Genomic DNA, 20,228 nt, shown 5'->3' with positions numbered 1-20,228 from the left:
AATCCCTTCCATCTTACAATGAAATCGGGTTTGGTGGCGGACAGAGAACTCTGGGGTCTGTCTGGACATTTTCCCTTTCTTTCCTGCTTTTTTATGGCCTCTTTCATCTTTTCTTTACCATGCTTTCTCCCTGGGTTGCCCCTCCTATATTCTACAACATAATTATAGACGCCCCATGCGCAAGTAAGGTTTGCACATGAGCAGCAGAGGAAAAAAGCGGAGTACGAGCGGCTTCATTCTACTGGGCATGCTCAGACCTTACTCGCGCATGCCCAGTCTGCATACGTTCATATCGTCCACAGCTGGGAGCTCTGCCAGAAGAATGAAGAGGGGCCCTTTGCTTGAAAGGTGCAATCTACAAGAATCCGAGAAGCCTCTGGACCACCCAGAATATTCCATCTAATGAGGTATCTAGCTTTGTTTTTTGTTTTTGTTTTTTTAACTTAGGTGCATTTTAATCCGTCCCTGGAACTCATGAAGCCCCACAATCATGGGCCCATGCTCACCTTTCTGATGGGATGATCTACGCAACCTGTTCCTGTCTTGGGCAAACCAAAGCGAGTGCTACTACTTGCATCTTGGGTGCCCACACTGGGGGTTGCATAGGCAAACACAGGGGGGGATTACAGCTGCTCAGAATTTCCCCTCAGACCAGGGCCGGTGCAGTGTCTGAGGACAGGCACAAGTTGAGACACCAAAATATCTGCAGGTGTCCTGCAGCTCACAGCACTGCCCCCTTTCTTTCCCTGCTACAGTTGACTTTGGATGGTGCAGCAGTGTGTGTACAAAGCATGGAGCAGCAGTGTGTGTACAGACAGAGTCTGATATGAGCACAGCCCTGTGCCCTGCTGTGTGAATGCTCTCCCCTTCAATAGCAATGTCGACTGTCCTCATATTATCTGTATCCAAACTGTTCCTGATCGATCCCGTTGTCCATCGGGAGCAGATCGGACATTTAGGAAATAATCGTCAGATCCTGTCAGTCGGACAGGAAATTGCATTGGGTGTACCCAGCATGATGTCCTACCATATTATTATACTGTATTGTGCGTGGTTGAGGATTACCTTTCAGGAATCCCTCCTTGAAAATCCTAGGTTTGCCCCTGGGTTGGATGACATGTAGAAATGAAAGTCCCATGTAAGACAGGGATGTCACATTCCATTCCTCAAGGGCCGAGGTCCTCACACATTTTTGGTACTGCTCAGAATAATTGATGAGACTTAATCAGGTAGAACACATTTCTCCATTTCTCAGTCCATCCTAAACGCCGGCAGGAATATGTTTGTAGAAGAACAGAGGCGCCAGCAAGTTTAAAATAAATTGATTGAAAATGCAATAAAATTGAGGGGGTAGTGGTGGACTTACCTCCCCACAAGACTCGACAGATAAATATTGACAAACAATATTTGTTTTATTTCTTTTTACTCCAAAAAAGAAAGGGGGGGCTGCAACATGTTTTGCAGGTCCACAGCACGCTCCATCAGGCAACAATATTGGAAGCAAGTTACAAACCAATAATGTCCTGGAATGAATATGGACCTAGAGGACTGGAGTTCAGTACCTGAGATGTAAGAGTGGTCTAGGCCCTTATTTCGATTTGTACCTTCGGCACACGGTATGGCAAGTATGAGTACATTTTATGGCAGCAACACTAAGAAGTGTAAATTGCGATATAAGGACACAGCACCCAAAAGGCTATGTGCAGCAACAAGCTGTATTGGAGCTTAATAGACACACACACTACATATTTTGCGTGCCCAAAACATGTGGGCCCCTATGCAATTCACTTTTTCTCCTGAGTTTTCTCCTAGGTGATATTTTTTAACTTGTCAATAAAATGCCTTTTAAGCCACCAAAAAGCAAGAACCTGCTCAAAATAATTTTGATAGTACCTTTTCACCTACTTTTTGGTACTTTTATAGTTGAGAGGTTCAGGAAAGTTATTTTAAATCGAAAATGAAAAATTATCTCCTAGGAGAAAATTCGGGTGAAAAAGTGAATTGCATATGGGCGTAGTGTTGGTCCATTAAGCTCCAATACAGCTTGTTGCTGCATACAGCCTTTTGGGTGCTGTGTCTGTATTTTGCAACTGTCCATTTGGTTATCAGGAGTGGCGTACCTATCAGACGCTAGTCACCGACTAGCTGGTTAATTACTGGTTCTTTACCCAAAAAGTCTGAAGCCGTTTTCTACTAAGTAGTGTCAGTCAAGCCCTAACAGCAGAGAGGCATTATAATGTAGGGACAAATGCGTTATTCATCAGAGGAGGCTTTGGCTTGTCCAATTTATATGTTACTGAAGGTTTTATCCTCTCATATTTTTTCGTTATTGCCCCTCATTTGCTTTGGTGTCCTTTAGAATGCAAATCTGCATCAAATTCTACAACAATTGGATAGCTGTTCCTGGTCCCATATAGTCCAGGCAGCCGGCAGAGACTAGCAGTTCCTGACACATACCATTTCAGCTTGCCGAGTATCATGACCCGCAGTCTGCAGGCTCTTCACCACCGGAGACAATTTCAGGACAGCAGCAGATGATGTGTCTGTAATGAGAAGAGTGGAAACTCGGTGAGCACATCTAGCAGTGGACACAGTGGCAGTGGCATAGTGACAGTGGACACAGTGACAGTGGTGATAGTGACAATGGCATAGTGACAGTTGACACAGTGGCAGTGGCATAGTGATAGTGGACACAGTGACAGTGGCATAGTGACAGTGGTTACAGTAACAATGGCATAGTGACAGTGGACACAGTGGCATAGTGACAGTGGACACAGTGGCAGTGGCATAGTAAGGATGGGGAGCCACATGAAAGTTGGCCTAGGTTAGGGGAAACTGTAAACTTGACCTTGTTATCTGTTTAACCTCAAAATGGCGTACATTTTAGCAATCACATTTTTTACCAAGGACGAAAATACACATGGATAATAACATGGAATTACACTGGGTACTGAGGGGGTAGCATGGTAGCGGATCTTCATACTGTACCTCATTCTGGTGGTAGAACAGTTCCTCTTCACTTCCTCTTCAGTGTAGTTGCCATGCAGCCAGTCATCTAGCAGCTTGCAGTGTCGTAGGTGATTGACTGCACGAGGGTTGTACTGAAAAGGAAGTGAAGAGGACCTGTCCTGCCGCTTCAACGAGGTGTAGAATGAATATGCGCTACTATGCTACTCTGCAAGAACGCACCATGTGGGGAGGGGACGGCTGAATTTTGTAGGGTGGGTAGATTGCTGGATAGTTATGTCCCTGAGATTGGGCATGTGCAAGGTCAACACTCGCCCGTGCTTTTTACCACCAGGCATTGGCTTGCACAGACCTCGTGCATGCCCAGTCCAGATGCAGTGCATTATCCACCAATAGAGGGACTCTGTACTGGAATGGTGGGCTGTAAAGGAGCGGGGAAGCCGCTGGACCATCCAGAGACTTCCCGCTAGTGCGGTAAATATTATTTTTCCTCCAGAAACATGTTTTATTGAAGTTGTTCATGAAGAGAATCCATTACGTGCATTGTACACTCAAAAAAGTTATTCAGAGTGGTTTAACAGGAAGACGTGCTTTACATTCTAGCAGTAAAATACGTCATTACCTGTGCAAATGTTCAGGACAATTACAGGTCTACTAAGGTATGTTAATTTTTTCATTAGTTACTTCAGGTTTTCTTTAATAAATAACTTGTCTTCTCTGCATAGTGTACTGGTTAAGGGTTCTGCCCCTGACATAGGTGACCTGGGGTCAAATCTCGTCTCTTCCTGTTCAGGAAATGAGCACATATTCAGTGAAGAAACCTTGGGCAAGACTCACTATCACTGCTACCACTTATAGAGCGCGCCCTAGTGGCTGCAGCTTAAGCGCTTTGAGTCCGCCAGGAGAAAAGCGCAATATAAATGTCATTTGTCATTTGGACAGAGTCTCCATATTGTAATGTTCTAACATAGCTACCCACAGGCAGATACTCCTAAACATTGGTGCGATGCGATCGCATTTTTCAGCATACATTTAGCAGCTATTATGTGTGTCATCGATGGGTTTATTAAAGCCATCTTTCAGCATGGGTATGATTACGACAGGAAGTTTTCTTACATGACCAGGCATTTACTAAGTTATAATGTATTGTATGTAATACATAAACTCAGCACTGGCATGGGTTGTGCTGTGTAGGCGAATCTACAGGGGTGCAGGCATGGCATTTGCCATGGGCTTCTCTTACTGGGGGTGCTGATCCATAGCATCCCAATATAGTTTCTACTTTTTATCTGGGGGATTCTTCTGCCTGGCTACATTATTTGGGGGGACAAGCTGCCTAATTTTTATTTGGGGATATGTAGACGCTGACCTATTGCCATGCTTCATTCTTACAGGCCATGCTTCGCTTGAACTTGAATACAAGCAGCTCAACTGAAACTAGATCTTACATTTTTTGATGGTGCCTGGGCGGATTTTAGTGTTAGCCATAGTTGTGGTTTTCCCTAGATATGTCTCTGAGATGTAGTGATGTGTGGGGCTGAAGGCTCTGGATCGTTTTTTTTTCCTATAGGCTCCTGGGATGTTAACCCCACCCTGGTTGTAAACCCTGAGGACTGCGTTCAGTGAGAATCCAGGATCCCTCATTGGTAAACCTGATGCAGAGCTATAACTGACCTTCTGGCATGTGATAATCTGAAATGTACTCCTTGGATTCCCCATCTTTACTCGTCTTTTCTGGGCTGATTTTGGCATTTGTGCAGGGCAGAGCTGGGTGCTGTACCTCTGGGGTGGAGTCATTTTCAGGGGTGTTGCTTCTAGATCTGCTCCTCTCCATCCTAGGAAAAAGGGACAAGTCATTAAATTGAAAGGAGCATCACATGTTGGCGAGAGTGAAAGGAAAGCAGGAGGAGGAAGTGAAACTGTAATGCGAAAGAGGAGAAGAACAAACAATGCCTTGGCAAGCAGCAGTAACAGTTGTACGGAATGTGGATTTATGAAGATTCAACACTTACTCCAAACACTTAAACTTCCTCAGCTCATCCAGCAGAGCTTTGTTCTCCTCTTTCAGAATATTGATTTCATTGGCTGAAATAAACAGTAGCGAGTTAGTAAAGAAAGTAAAAATCCCAAATAAAGTACTAATTCTCACCTCAAACAATTACAAACAGAACCTGATTCTAGTACAAAAGCAGTGTTATACTTGAAAGAGAACAGTAAAACATAACTTTTACTATATAAATGTAAAAAGTGCCTGCATATACAAATATACAAATACTATTCTGGGAAAAGGGTAAATATCAAATGCATAGACCATTCGTATCTCATTATTAGCTTGTATATGTAGTAGATCTACTCTATCCCTTTTACCCAGACTGAGTTGAACTAATTATTAACACATCACCCCACCAAAACACAACATGTTTCACCCTGTAAGAAAAAGGTGCTTTGTCAGGGGGAAATACAAAGTGCAAAGTGCTTGTAACGTGCAGTGACTACAGATTTGCACTGAATGTGGTTTGTCACTAATTGCAGAAATACTGAAGTCCAAACCAGGGGTAAAAGTGAAATAAGGGAAGGTTTATTTACAAAGTGCAAGATATATACAGGTGATAATGCAATTGGTGCATGAACATAAATACAAGCGTATTCACGTGAACTGTACAAGTAGCAATATGAACTGTACAAGTAGCAATATGAACTGTACAAGTAGCAATATGAACTGTACAAGTAGCAATATGATTGCAAACTGGCAATACAATTGCAGGACGCACGCACGCACGCACGCACGCACGCACGCACGCACGCACACACACACACACACACACACACACTGAACCCCCAAACCCTATCTAGCTTGTCTAACTAACAAGTATATATATACATAAGATAATATACACTCAGGCATAGGACAAAATGCAGCAGGCAATTGGTTAGTCATACAAGCCGAGATCAGATACCAGGATGTCAAGCAATACAATCAGTAAGCAATAGAATAGTCGGGCCCAGCCAGTATCATACACCAGGGAGTCAAACAATCAGGAAAACAGGTAACAGGTATGAGGAAACAGGAAACAAGTATCAGGTAACCGGAGCAGTGACCAGAACACAGGCTCTTGGGCAGAAGCTGGACTTATACACTGGGCAGGATGGTCATGTGACATCTTCCAAGAATGCAGAGACACAGTTCTTGAATACAGAGATCTCTGCTGGTGGGCAGAGAGAACTTCATGAGAATTACAAAATGTTCTTGGAGTGAGATTGGACATCTGCAGGTGAACAGACGAAGTCCATGCAATTAGTTCACAAATATCACCAGTAGGAACAGATCGTGACAGTGCTTTACAATGCTATAACAATGCAACATAATAGAAAATAAAAAATCTGGATCATAGCCTCAAGGCTATCTGTGCAGGCTAATGCTTGTGAGGCTATGATGCAGATTTTTTATTTTCTATGATGATGAAGCCCTTTTTTTCTTGTGGGGTGAAAAATGTAGGCTTGTGGTGGGGTGATGTGTTAGTAATTAATTTAACTTACTCTGGGTAAAAAGGATAGACCTACTACATATGCAAACTAATAATGAAATACTAAATACTAATGGTCTATGCATTTGACCGTACCCCTTTCCCATAACAGTATTTGTATATCTGTATAAAGCAGGCACTTTTATAAATGTATACAATAAAAGTTACATTTTATTGTTCTCTTTGACGTATAACACTGTGTTTTTTACACCTCAAACAATAAAGGGGGTAGGTGAGAGGCAAGTACAAAGCTATTACCCGTCACCAAGTTGATCACTTACCGGGCTGCAGCTGGGGCTGCTGTATACACACCAGATTATCGGCTAGAGGGGTCGTTATTGGCTGTCTCAAACAACTTTAATTTAGTAGGGAGAGAAGAAAAGAACAATCGAGAGCCCCCGATAGTGTAATATTGTAAAATCAGTTGACGTCAAATGAGAATAATAGAGATATACTCACAAGTGTGGGTTGCCACGTTCAGGCAACCACTTATAGCACGGACGGGGAGATTAGGCCTGTCCCCGCTCAGGCTAAAAAGTCGCTCTCTGTATAGAAGGAAAAAAGGTGTCCACACCTATCCACCAGGTGGATGATCATGTAATGAAAGAAACAGAGGCGCCAACAGGATAAAAATGATGCCAATTAAAACCAAATAAAATGTGGGCGGCACTGGTGGATTTGCCTCCCCTACAAAAACAACCAACCACTGTATATGGTAAAAGATAAAAAATTTGAATCAATTTCAAGCTCCCAAAAACAATTAATCTGCAACGCGTTTCACGGGACACAAGCCCGCTTCATCAGGCAAAACACATAGAAAGCAGGAGCAACCAAGTAGTTGTCAGCACTAGCGTGGCGCCAGTGCCGCCCACATTTTATTTGGTTTTAATTGGCATCATTTTTATCCTGTTGGCGCCTCTGTTTCTTTCATAACTTTAATTTAGTGTGTACAGGCCTTTGAGCTAGACAGTTAGATCATGTCACCAAAATCTGCCAGAAATCGTTTCCTACCAGCATGCCTGACTCATCAACTCCTAATCAATTTTCGAATAATCAAAATGGTGACTGGGCAAATTGGAAAATCCTCATTGATGGCTGCTTAGTGTTGTATAGCATTGATTGGTACATTGCTAGCAGTGGCTGAATAGCGTACTGGTTAAACGGAACCAGAGACGGAGCATATTAAAAAATAGGAAAATATTTCATACATACCTGGGGCTTCCCCCATAAGCCTGGATCGCTCCCACGCCGCCGTTCTCCACTGCCTCTATCGCTGGTACCGGGTCCCGTCACATCCGCCGGATGCGACCAGTCTTCCGCATGCACAGGGGCTCTCTCCGGCTCTGTACGCATGCGCCTGCGCAGTACGGAGGGAGCGCACTACGCTTGCGCCGACTGGACGAAAAGACGGGACCCGGACAGAGGCAGCGAAGGACGACGGCGTGGGCGTGATCCAGGCTGATGGGGCTGGAGGAAGCCCCAGGTATGGATAAAACTGGTAGGTAGCTCGTCTCGGGGTCTCTTTAAAGAGACACTGAAGCGAAAAAAAAATATAATATAATGATTTGTATGTGCAGTAAAGCTAAAAAAAAAAACATTAGGAACAGAGACACAAGTCTAATATTGTTTCCAGTACAGGAAGAGTTAAGAAACTCCAGTTATCTATGCAAAAGAGGCATTGAGCTCCATGACTTTCAAAGTCGCAGATAGCTCTGTCTTCTGAAGCTTGTTATCTCAACTGTCAGTCATTGTTTCTTCTTTTTCTCTCCAGAGGACAGGTCAATAGTTCACAAGACTGCTCTGTAAAATAATTTAGAATGCCAAGTAGTGTGTAAACTGCAAATATTAGAGAATGATGCAATGTTATAAAAAACACCATATAACTGAAAATAAAAATATGAGAATATTTTCTTTGCTACTAATCTTCTAGTAATTATCCGTACTACACACCCAATTTATATTAACATACGGTAATTTTTTTATTTCGCTTCAGTGTATCTAAGGGCTCTGCTTCTCACACAGGCGACCCAGGTTCAAATCTCGGTACTTCCTGTTCAGTAAGCCAGCACCTATTTAGTGAGGAGACATTGGGCAAGACTCCCTAACACTGCTACTGCCTGTAGAGCGCGACCTAGTGGCTGCAGCTCTGGCGATTTGATTCCGACAGGAGAAAAGCATGATATACATGTTCTGGTCTGGTCTTGTGAATTGACTCTCGATCAGAATTCAACTGAAATCTAATTGAGTCTGCATGGACAAGGTGATAATATTGATTACTATCGCCTGATCGTACTTGGATTGGGGAGCGATTGATGGCTTGCAGGACCCATGCCAGGCTATCTGACATCTATTTTATACATCTGGTACAATGTATAGCAGCCGTGGGGTCATGTTCGGCTATCGCTCATTGCAGGAACCGGGAACAAGGAAGTCTAGTGACATTCCCTTCACTCACAATACTCCTTTGTGTGAAGTATCAGTGTGCTATTATATATCTGTGCTCCACAACAGGCCACTTGTACAGGCCAATGGGATGGCTGAGAAGCAGCCTAGCTATTATTTCATTATTTCCCAATGAAAGAGAACTGTGGGTGTTACCCAAAGCAACCACTTTCTCAGTCCACACTACAAGTGTTCAGTGCTCTGGACAGTGCCAGCATATGGAGGGCACAGTGCCACAGTGGTTAGTGTTCTCGCCTTGAGTGTTAGCACTTTCGAATCCCAGCCAGGGCACTATCTGCACAAAGTTTGTATGATCTTGCTGTGTCTGTGTGGGTTTCCTCCAGGCAATCTGGTTTCCTCCCACACGCCAAAAACATACAGAAGTTAATTGACTTCCCCCTAAAAATTGGCCCTAGACTACGATGGATAAAGTGCTGCAGAAGATGTCAGTGCTATATAAATACATAATAATGATATGGAAGGACATTAGACTATGACTATGGTAGGATTAGATTGTGAGCTCCTCTGAGGACAGTCAGTGACATGACTATGTACTCTGTATAGTGCTGCAGAAGATGTCAGTGCTATATAAATACATATTAATAATATGGTAGGACATTATTCTATGACTATGGTAGGATTCAATTATGAGACCCTCTGAGGACAGTCAGTGACATGACTATGTACTCTGTAAAGTGCTGCAGAAGATGTCAGTGCTACAGTCATGTCAATAAATATTGGGACATCGACACAATTTTAACACTTTGAGCTCTATACAGTAGAAAACCACAATAGATTTGAAATGAAACTAACATAATGTGCTTTAACTGCAGACTGTCAGCTTTAATTTGAGTGTATTTACTTCCAAATCAGGTGAACGGTGTAGAAATTACATCAGTTTGCATATGTGCCTCCCATTTGTTAAGGGAGCAGAAAGTAATGGGACAATTGGCTTCTCAGCTGTTCCATGGCCAGTTGTGTGTTATTCCTTTATTATCACAATAACAATGATCAGATAAAAGGTCTAGAATTGATTTCAAGTGTGCTATTCGCATCTGGAATCTGTTGCTGTCAACTCTCAAGATGAGATCCAAAGAGCTGTCACTATCAGTGAAGCAAGCCATCATTAGGCTGAAAAAAACAAGGTATTGTACACACTGGTGAGCTAAGCAACACCAAAAGACCCGAAAGACCACGGAAAACAACTGTGGTGGATGATAGAAGAATTCTTTCCCTGGTAAAGAAAACACCCTTCACAACAGTTGGCCAGATCAAGAACACTCTCCAGGAGGTAGGTGTATGTGTGTCAAAGTCAACAATCAAGAGAAGACTACACCAGAGTGAATACAGAGGGTTCACCACAAGATGTAAGCCATTGGTGAGCCTCAAAAGCAGAAAGGCCAGATTAGAGTTTGCCAAACGACATCTAAAGAAGCCTTCACAGTTCTGGAACAACATCCTAAGAACAGATGAGACCAAGATCAACTTGTACCAGAGTGATGGGAAGAGAAGATTATGAAGAAGGAAAGGAACTGTTAATGATCCTAAGCATAACGCCTCATCAGTGAAGCGTGGTGGTAGTGTCATGGAGTGGGCATGTATGGCTGCCAATGGAACTGGTTCTTTTGTACTTGTTGATGATGTGACTGCTGACAAAAATAGCAGGATGAATTCAGAAGTGTTCTGGGCAATATTATCTGCTCATATTCAGCCAAATGCTTCAGAACTTATTGGAAGGAGCTTCACAGTGCAGAACCCAAAAGCATACTGCAAAAGCAACCAAAGAGTTTTGGAAGGGAAAGAAGTGGAATGTTATGCAATGGCCAAGTCAATCACCTGACCGGAATCCGATTGAGCAGCATGCATTTCACTTGCTGAAGACAAAAGTGAAGGGAAATGCCCCAAGAACAAGCAGGAACTAAAGACAGTAGAAGTAGAGGCCTAGCAGAGCATCACCAGGGATGAAACCCCAGCGTCAGGTGATGTTCCAGACTTCAGGCTGTAATTGATTGCAAAGGATTTGCAACCAAGTATTAAAAAGTAATAGTTTGATTTATGATTATTATTCTGTCCCATTAGTTTTTGTCCCTTAACAAGTGGGAGACACATATGCAAACTGTTGTAATTCCTACACCGTTCACCTGATTTTGGATGTAAATACCCTCAAATTAAAGTTGACAGTCTACAGTTAACCACCTTAGCGGTGTGGACGAGCTCAGCTCCTCCATGACCGCCGCGGTGGACTGCTCAGGCCTTGGTGGGCCGATTTTCACAAAAAAAAATGTCATACACACAGCTAGCACTTTGCTAGCCGCATGTCTTACGCGATCGCCGCCGCTCGCCGCCGATGCGCCGCTACCCGCCGTGAAAGAGGGCCCCCCCGCAGACCCCTTGCGCAGCCTGACCAATCACCGCCAGGTTGCGCTATGGGTTGGATCGGGACTCCCTCTGACGTCACTATGTCGATGACGTCATTCCATTCATCGCCATGGCGACGGGAGAAGCCCTAATGGAAGCCCTGATGGGTTTGATCGCCGGCGGCGATCGGAAAGGTGGGAGGGATTTGGCAGGGAGGGGGGAATCATGTAGCTAGCGCTAGGCTAGCTATATGATTTGAAAAAAAAAATCAAAAAATACTACTGCGCAGCCACCCTGGCAATCTTAATAGAACGCCAGGGTGGTTTAAAGCACATCGTGTTTGTTTGTTTTCAATCCATTGTGGTTGTGTCTAGAGCCAAAAATGTTAGAATTGTGTCAATGTCCCAATATTTATGGACTGTATATAAATAAATAAATAATAATAATAATATAGGACATTAGACTATGACTATAGTAGGATTAGATTGTGAGCTCCTCTGAGGATAGTCAGTGACATGACTATCTGCTCTGTAAAGTGCTGCGGAAGATTTTAGTGCTATATAAATACATAATAATAATATGGACATACTGGAAAAAGCTGTTATTTCCCACCATGCAACAAGGTTCACAAACAGCAAACTGTCAGGACCATGGTCATGACATCACACTGTGGGAGGGGTTTCACCACAATATCAGCCATACAGACCACCCTGATGATCTATTAGAGAAAAGGAAAAAGCTTTCTCATTGGAAAGGGAATATCAGCTACTGATTGGAATGAAGTTCAATCCTTGGTTACAGTTCCTCTTTAAAGCTTTTTTACAAAAGGTTTTAAAGTGATCAGATTCATTTTCTTCTGGTGAGCGCTGTTATTCATGTAATTATGTTATTGAACGTTATTATTTTATTATGAGGCGTGAAGAGTATAACAATGTTGCTGTTTTAACTTTTCCCTGCTCCCTGTATGACTAGTAAGAAAGGTAAACAAAGTTGAGCAGACGGGACTCTTAAAGGAATACTGTAGGGGGGTGGGGGGAAAATTAGTTGAACTTACCCGGGGCTTCTAATGGTCCCCCGCAGACATCCTGTACCCGCGCAGCCACTTACCGATGCTCCGGCCCCGCCTCTGGTTGACTTCTGGAATTTCAGATTTTAAAGTCTAAAAACCACTGAGCCTGCGTTGCCGTGTCCTCGTCCCCGCTGACGTCACCAGGATCGTACTGCGCAGGCACAGACCATACTGGGCTTGTGCTATACACTCCTGGTGATGTCAGCGGGAGCGAGGCCAAAGTCTGAAATTCCAGAAGTGAACCGGAGGCGGAGCCGGAGCATCGGTGAGTGGCTGCGAGGGCACAGGATGTCTGCGGGGGACCATTAGAAGCCTCGGGTAAGTTCAACTGATTTTCCCCCGACCCCCCTACAGTATTCCTTTAAAGGTGCCCATACATTTCCTGATTTTCCTGCTTCACCGACCATTCTTTTTGATCACTTTATCAGATTGGGAGAGAATCTATTATGTTCCATTCTGCTTGATCGATGGAAATTGGAAGATATCTGGTGGAATCGGCTAATTTATTCAGTTGGATAGGATGGAAAATATCGGTTGATCACACAGGAATCGGCTACTGCTCACATGGTTTTGATCGGCACACAATGGATTTGTTGCGTCAGAGCATAGAGACACAAAATCGTTCAAATCGATGAGTGAAGGAGAATCACTAGGATCTCGCTTGCAGTATGTGGGTTACTAGCTGATCGACCACACTATTGTTGATCGCGTAATAAAGTTGATTGCTTAATCATTTGGTGGAAAATTGAGTAATGCATGAGCAACTTAAAGATGCAAGGACTGAACCTCATCCCTAACAGTAGCTTCATCCCAATCAGTAGCTGATACCCCTTTTCCCATGAGAAATCTTTTCCTTTTCACAAATAGATCATCAGGGGGTTCTGTATGGCTGATATTGTGGTGAAACCCCTCCCATAGTGTGATGTCATGACCATGGTCCTGACAGTTTGTTATCTGTGAACCTCGTTGCATTGTGGGAAATAACGGCTATTTCCAACTGCCAAGCAAGCAGTATCTCCCTCTGTGCATAGAAGTCTCAGTAATGAACATTCCGTACAGATCGCCTGTCAGAACTAAAGATGTCACCACCAGTGATACATTTTAGAATGTAAATCAGGGAGAGGAAAGATTTTACAATGGGCAAACACTGACTAAATAATCTACAAATGAATATTGTAAAAAATAAGTTTTATTAAATACAGTTCCTCTCTAAAGATGATGTTGTCCCTCCCGGATTGGTGTGGCGTGTACTCACTGAGAGAGGAGATCTGCTGCAGACTATGGAAGTGACAGCTCTCATACTCTTGCTGCTTCTTCTTGGCCAGTTCCTGTGTCACTGTGCACCTGTCACACAGACCGGCTCGCAACCTGAAAAACACAACCAATAGCCACAATCACTGACCAGCAAAACCTTTGCTGAAAAATGTATATAACGTGCTACACAAACCATCTTCTAATCTAGATCAACATCATTTAAACTGGTATTGTCAGCCAAATGTTATTTACCCTCTAAAGTATTAAACACACTAACACATGAATACTGTATAAAGCACTATAAGACTGTTCTGATGTCTTTTGAGTGCATGTTTGCACCTCACTGAAGCCATTGCTGATTGCAGGACCAATTATTGGATGTACTCCTAGAGAAGTAATCGGTGAGCAAATAAAAAGAGAAATTTTGAAACACGCAAACTGGGAAATAAAATCATGAGATGCTAGTATACTGCCCCCTCTATAAATCACAGTGAAGCGAGTCTAGGCCACAAATTGCACATGCAGGAAAGAAAGTTTCACAACTTCTAAAGAAATTTCGAGGGACAGCCACAACTATGATTAGTAAATGTTGGAAAGTGATACCACAATACCAGTCATGCTTTCTTCCCTTGTGGGTTTTCTCATCTGTGGTCTGATGAGCAGTGAGGCTAATGAGGTTAAACTTGATGGATGCAATTCTTTTTTTCAACCTAGATGACTATGTGACCGTGGTATTTTTGTACCTTTGCCTGCTACCTCTTGTTTGTTCCTGCAGAAGGTTGTAAAACAAAATCCACATGGCTGCACTTCCTGGTTGTTTGACAACAAGGGTTACTGTGATTGTGGCCATCATGTGATGGCCAGTTGAACTACAAACTGTGGCCTGTAAAGAAGCGTGTTATTAAATTATCTTTCTCTTTTTCCAATTAATGTTCCTCCTTTCCCTATCCACCTGACCTCCTCCCAGTACTAGTCTAATCCTATGTACTAATCTAAGGTTGTGACTATGCATGGACCCAGACACATCTGTGGGCCATGGCTTTTGTGTGGGTACAGCAGTTGTGGATGGTGGCTTAGTGTGGGTAGTGCAGCTGTGAGCAGAAGCTTAGTGTGGAGGCCAGCTTCAGTTGCAGACGGTATGCGCAAGCAGCTGCATCCATGCTTACTTAGACATGTTCGATGCGCCTGTGGGCGGTGGTTTAGTGTGGGCAGCACAGAAGTGGGCGGTGGCTTATTGTGGGCAGTGGCTAAAAAGTGTGGCAGATCTGGTGTGGGGCTTTTCCTGGTGTTTCTTCTAAGTTCCAACTACTATAGTAAGACTTTTGGGGCATGACCACCTGCAGACACCCCAGAAAGACTACTACCTTGAGCGGAAGAAGGTCATATCCTCTACTAGCTTGCTTTCAGGTAACCCCTCTCTGTGAGTATTTTACTTTTTGTATTATCTCATCTGGTTTATACTATATATCTGGTATATATCTAGTGGCTCAAAGGAAGGTATTTTCTTGTCCTCTTTAAAGGTGCTTGTTCTCCCTCTTTGGTGTACATCAGACACAACTGATACTGATCATAAACCAATATTGATTCATTAATAATGGTCTGCTACTGATGTCCCTGGGACCTTGTAGCAGACCTCGCAGTACTGTGGGTCCTGACTGCAGACTCTCTGGCTGGACATGGGCTGGCATTTCCAGAGACACCCTTCCCCATCATTCGCTACTCTACATCACATGATGCAAAGACCGGAGGAATGTAGATGTGTTTGGAGACCTTAGTTTGGACTGCAAAATGCAGCCTTCCCCCCCACCGCACCCCACCCGCCTACTTTTTTATGCCACCCGGTCGGAAAAAAAATCTGGGAGTTCACTGTGCAGGATAATTTTCGGACCTTGAAGAATGGACAGGTGGAGCCCTGAAGAAGAGTTGTGGATGGCAGTGAAGAAGCTGTGGCTGGCAGAATTCTATGAGTTTGTTAGCTCATTCAGAGAATGTGAAAAAACTAGGACCTGACTGAATCACCTTCTATTACATAATATATAGTGTGAGGCTAAACCAGAGTAAATATTTACTTGATTCCAGAAGATTCATGCAGTGAGTTCACATACATACTGTAGAGAATTTTTTTTAGAAATCTCCCATCAGATTTCCATGTGACTAGCATTAGACATACCTGGGCTCTATTCAATTAACTTTTCTCCTGAGTTTTCGCCAAGGACATGTTCTCACATCTTATCAATAATAAACTCTTAAAGCCCCCAGCAAGGGAAAAAAAACCTACTAAAAATAATGTTGATATTACTTTTTTTCACCTCTCAAACTCAGGAGAAAAGTTAATTGAATGGGTACCTTGGTGTCTCCACATTACTCACCTGTTCTCAAGCACTTTAATGTTTTCATTGAGGACTTTGTGCTGCTCCCGCAAGATGTGATTCTTTGAGAAGAGCTCCTCGATCCTCTGTGCATCCCTGATATCAGAGAGAAAACAACAGAACTGTAAGAGTGCAAACGCTCCTCTAGCCTTAAGGGAGTTGTGCATTTCTCTGTAGGTTTACCCTGAAGAGCAGTGGAGGATGGGATATACATTTCTAGAGGAGACTATGAGAGGATAAAATAAACCACTGCAGCCACATTAAGTAGGATTTTCACAGTACCTCTGGACGGAGCAGATAAAAATGGCCCAGGACGAGTGCCGATAAAAATTGTGGCAGTACTAAAAGCCACAATTAGGGTTAAAGAGAAACTCCAACCTAGAATTGAACTTTATCCCAATCAGTAGCTGATACCCCATTTTACATGAGAAATATAATGCTTTTCACAAACAGACCATCAGGGGGCGCTGTATGACTGATTTTGTGCTGAAACCCCTCCCACAAGAAACTCTGAGTACCGCGGTACTTTTGGCAGTTTGTTACAATGTAACAAGGTTCACAGACAGGAAATAGCTGTTTACAGCTGTCTCTAACAGCCAAAACAGCTAGGAGCAGCTACATAACCTGCCCACAGTAAAAATGTCACCATGTAATACATGTCAGACTGTAAATCGGGGAGAGGAAAGATTTTACAATGAGCAAACACTGACTAAATCATTTATACATAATTATGGTAAAAATGAAGCACTTTTTTTACTACATTATTTTCACTGGAGTTCCTCTTTAAGGTTAGGTGGCGGGGGATTTGGGGTTAAGGCTAGGCAGCAGGGGTGGAATGGTTAATGGCAACATACATGTGATGTATAATATGCTGGGAGTTGATACCGCCTGCAACAGATGCATTCTTATTATGAAGAGATTCTTTAACCATTTGAGGACCAGAGGTTTATACCCCCCCCCCCCCCCCCCCCCCCAGTGACCAGGCCAGCTTTTACAATTCGGCATTTCACAACTTTAACTGTTTATTTCTCGGTCATACAACTTAGCACCCAAATGAATTTTACATCCTTTTCTTCTCACAAATTGATCTTTCTTTTGAAGGTATTTGATTGCTACTGCTATTATTATTTTTTTTATTTTTATTATTAAAAAAATACTGACATTTTTGTAAAAAAAAAAATATTTTTTTTTATCCTGCCCAAATATGCCCTAGACTACGTTACATACACCACTCGCTACATACATAGATATATGGCTATGGCAGGGATTAGATTGTGCGCCTATAAGAGGGATAGTTAGTTACAAGACAATATACTCTGTACAGCGCTGCACAAGATGTCAGCGCTATATAAATGTTTATTTTGTTAATAAATAAAAAACAGCCTACCAGCGCTGATCAGCCGCTGGCAGGCTAATCACTGGGGCCCGCTCTTTACAGTGACGGGAGCTCGCGCTCTTCGCGAGATGGCGTCATATGGTGGTGCTGAGGAACAACAGAGCCTCTCTGCTGCCGCCAATGTGCGTTAGGCAGCCGGCAAGAGGTTAAATCAGAGTCCCCAACTCTGTCCCCAAAGCTCACCAACGGTGCAACTTTTGCAGGAAACCACAAACATGCACAGGTGAGGAATTAGTGTCTCACCAGAGCTGATTAACTCCTTCTGTGGATTTCCATAAAACATGCACTGTTGGTGGGCCTTCAGGACAGGGTTGGGGGACATGGCTTTAAAATATATAACCAGCAGTCTAAAAAGAAAGCTGGGCATACTTGCACTATGTACTGGTAGTTGGCATCCTGCTGTACATTGCTAAGGCATTACTTTGTTCAATACTCACCGACATTTTTCCATTGTCAGCTCTGTAAGCTTTGCCTGCATCCCTGTAAAAAAGCAAGACATATTTCTTAGCTCTTTTGCTGCGGGACTACACATCATCACAGCATACCCATCTCTTTACTGTTGTTCTGCTGGACTACACATATTCACATCATAGCCATCTCCTAACTCTTGTGCTGCTGGACTACACATATTCACTTCATAGCCATCTCCTAACTCTTCTGCTGCTGGACTACACATGATCACATCATAGCCATCTCCTAACTCTTCTGCTGCTGGACTACACATGATCACATCATAGCCAGCTCCTAACTCTTCTGCTGCTGGACTACACATCATCACATCATACCCATCTCTTTACTCTTTCGCTGCTGGACTACACATATTCACATCATAGCCATCTCCCAACTCTTCTGCTGCTGGACTACACATATTCACATCATAGCCATGTCCTAACTCTTGTGCTGCTGGAATACACATATTCACATCATAGCCAGCTCCTAACTCTTCTGCTGCTGGACTACACATGATCACATGATAGCCAGCTCCTAACTCTTCTGCTGCTGGACTACACATCATCACATCATACCCATCTCTTTACTCTTTTGCTGCTGGACTACACATATTCACATCATAGCCATCTCCCAACTCTTCTGCTGCTGGACTACACATATTCACATCATAGCCATCTCCTAACTCTTCTGCTGCTGGACTACACATCATCACATCATACCCATCTCCTAACTCTTGTGCTGCTGGACTACACATTAGCACATCATGATTACAAATACAGGAGCACCTCAAGGGTGTGTCCTGTCGCCATTCCTGTTCTCCCTGTATACGAACGCCTGCAGATCCACAGCGGAATCCGTCAAAGTGATCAAATTTGCTGACGACACCACCATCGTCGGCCTCATCACCAAAAATGATGAGGAAGCGTACCGCCACCAGGTTGAGAGCATCTGCCAATGGTGCAGGGAGAACGGGCTGGTCCTAAACACGGCAAAGACTGTTGAGATGATTGTTGATTTTAGGAAGCACGCCAACCCCCCTCCTCCAATCCGTATTGATGACAAAGAAGTTGAAAGAGTTCCCTGTGTACGACTTCTGGGCACAATCATCTCCAACGACCTGAAATGGAAGGCAAACACCTCCACCACCCAGAGGAAAGCCCAGCAGAGGTTATTCTTTCTCCGCCAACTGAAGAAGTTCGGTATGTCCCCAAAACTTCTGACCAACTTCTACTCCGCTACGATTGAATCTGTCCTCTGCTCTTCCATCCTAGTCTGGTATGCCAGCTCCTCCGCTAGCGACAGACACAAATTACAGAGAGTCATCAGATCAGCAGAGAGAATCATCGGTAAACCTCTACCTGCTCTGGATCTCCTCTACCACTCAAGGCTGCGCTCCAGAGCTTTGAGGATTGCAAATGACCCCTTACACCCAGGAAACCGGTTATTCAGCCAGCTCCCTTTGGGCCGGAGGTATCGGTCCATCTACGCCAGGACCACCAGACACAGAAACAGCTTCTTCCCCTCAGCTGTGAACTCACTGAACTCTCTCCACGCACTCCCCACTATAACGTGATTTTGTGATTATAGAAGAATTGCGCGTTTTTTTCGATTGTATGCTTTCTCTGTATGTAATGTGTGATATAGTGCTGTCGATCCTTCTGATGTTTTCTGTGTGCCCTATCCTGCTTTCTCTGTATGTAAATGTGTGATATAGTGTTGTTGATCCTTCTGATGTATTCTGTGTGCCCTATACTACTTGCATCCTGTACGTGCCAAAACCAATTCCGGGCACGACCCAGTCGTGCTTGGCGAAAATAAAGATTCTGATTCTGATTCTGATCATAGCCATCTCCTAACTCTTGTGCTGCTGGACTACACATTATAACATCATAGCCATCTCCTAACTCTTGTGCTGCTGGACTACACATATTCACATCATAGCCATCTCTTAACTCTTGTGCTGCTGGACTACACATTATCACATCATAGCCATCTCCTAACTCTTGTGCTGCTGGACTACACATTATCACATCATAGCCATCTCTGGTTAACACAGGAGATGTGAGTGTCTTCAATAAAGAAGCCCGTTAGAGGGTTTCTCTGTCCCCCAAGAATGGGCAGCTCCACACTGCAGTTGAAGCAATACCCATCACAATCACCTCTGGTGCAGAGGAGTAAATATTGTGAAGGAGGAGGATTATGTCAAATCCTCTCGCATGTTTATCAAAGGCGTGGTTAATAATTGGTGCAACGGCACAATGGCTGCAAGCAAGACACAGACTGCTGCTCGATAAACAACATGTGTACTTCACGGGACAGAGAGAGATGTCACAAAGTGGAACATCAACCTGAGAAAAACAAAATGTTTCCCCAGATCGACAAAATCATTGTCCAGACAT

General features: G+C 43.5%; 2 protein-coding genes across 6 annotated transcripts in view; both read right to left on the bottom strand.

The window, feature by feature from the left end:
- The window catches only part of LOC137541564 (small ribosomal subunit protein eS21-like), a 235,382-nt gene that overhangs the window by 146,555 nt on the left and 68,599 nt on the right, over positions 1 to 20,228 (bottom strand). The gene's annotated exons all lie outside the window — the stretch shown is intronic.
- The window catches only part of RBBP8NL (RBBP8 N-terminal like), a 105,454-nt gene that overhangs the window by 18,448 nt on the left and 66,778 nt on the right, over positions 1 to 20,228 (bottom strand). For all 4 annotated transcript variants that reach the window (XM_068262890.1, XM_068262889.1, XM_068262891.1 and 1 more), the window contains 6 exons: positions 17,817 to 17,859; positions 15,984 to 16,079; positions 13,616 to 13,728; positions 4,980 to 5,052; positions 4,642 to 4,802; positions 2,458 to 2,543 (listed from right to left, as the gene is read on the bottom strand). In XM_068262890.1, coding sequence (XP_068118991.1) covers positions 2,458 to 2,543; positions 4,642 to 4,802; positions 4,980 to 5,052; positions 13,616 to 13,728; positions 15,984 to 16,079; positions 17,817 to 17,859 — 572 coding nt within the window. The remainder of the gene's footprint in view (positions 1 to 2,457; positions 2,544 to 4,641; positions 4,803 to 4,979; positions 5,053 to 13,615; positions 13,729 to 15,983; positions 16,080 to 17,816; positions 17,860 to 20,228) is intronic.

The sequence above is a fragment of the Hyperolius riggenbachi genome, chromosome 12 (assembly GCF_040937935.1).
Source record: "Hyperolius riggenbachi isolate aHypRig1 chromosome 12, aHypRig1.pri, whole genome shotgun sequence".
Taxonomy (NCBI): domain Eukaryota; kingdom Metazoa; phylum Chordata; class Amphibia; order Anura; family Hyperoliidae; genus Hyperolius; species Hyperolius riggenbachi.
Note: the sequence above shows the minus strand (reverse complement) of the source record. Positions and strands in the feature narration are given on the sequence as shown.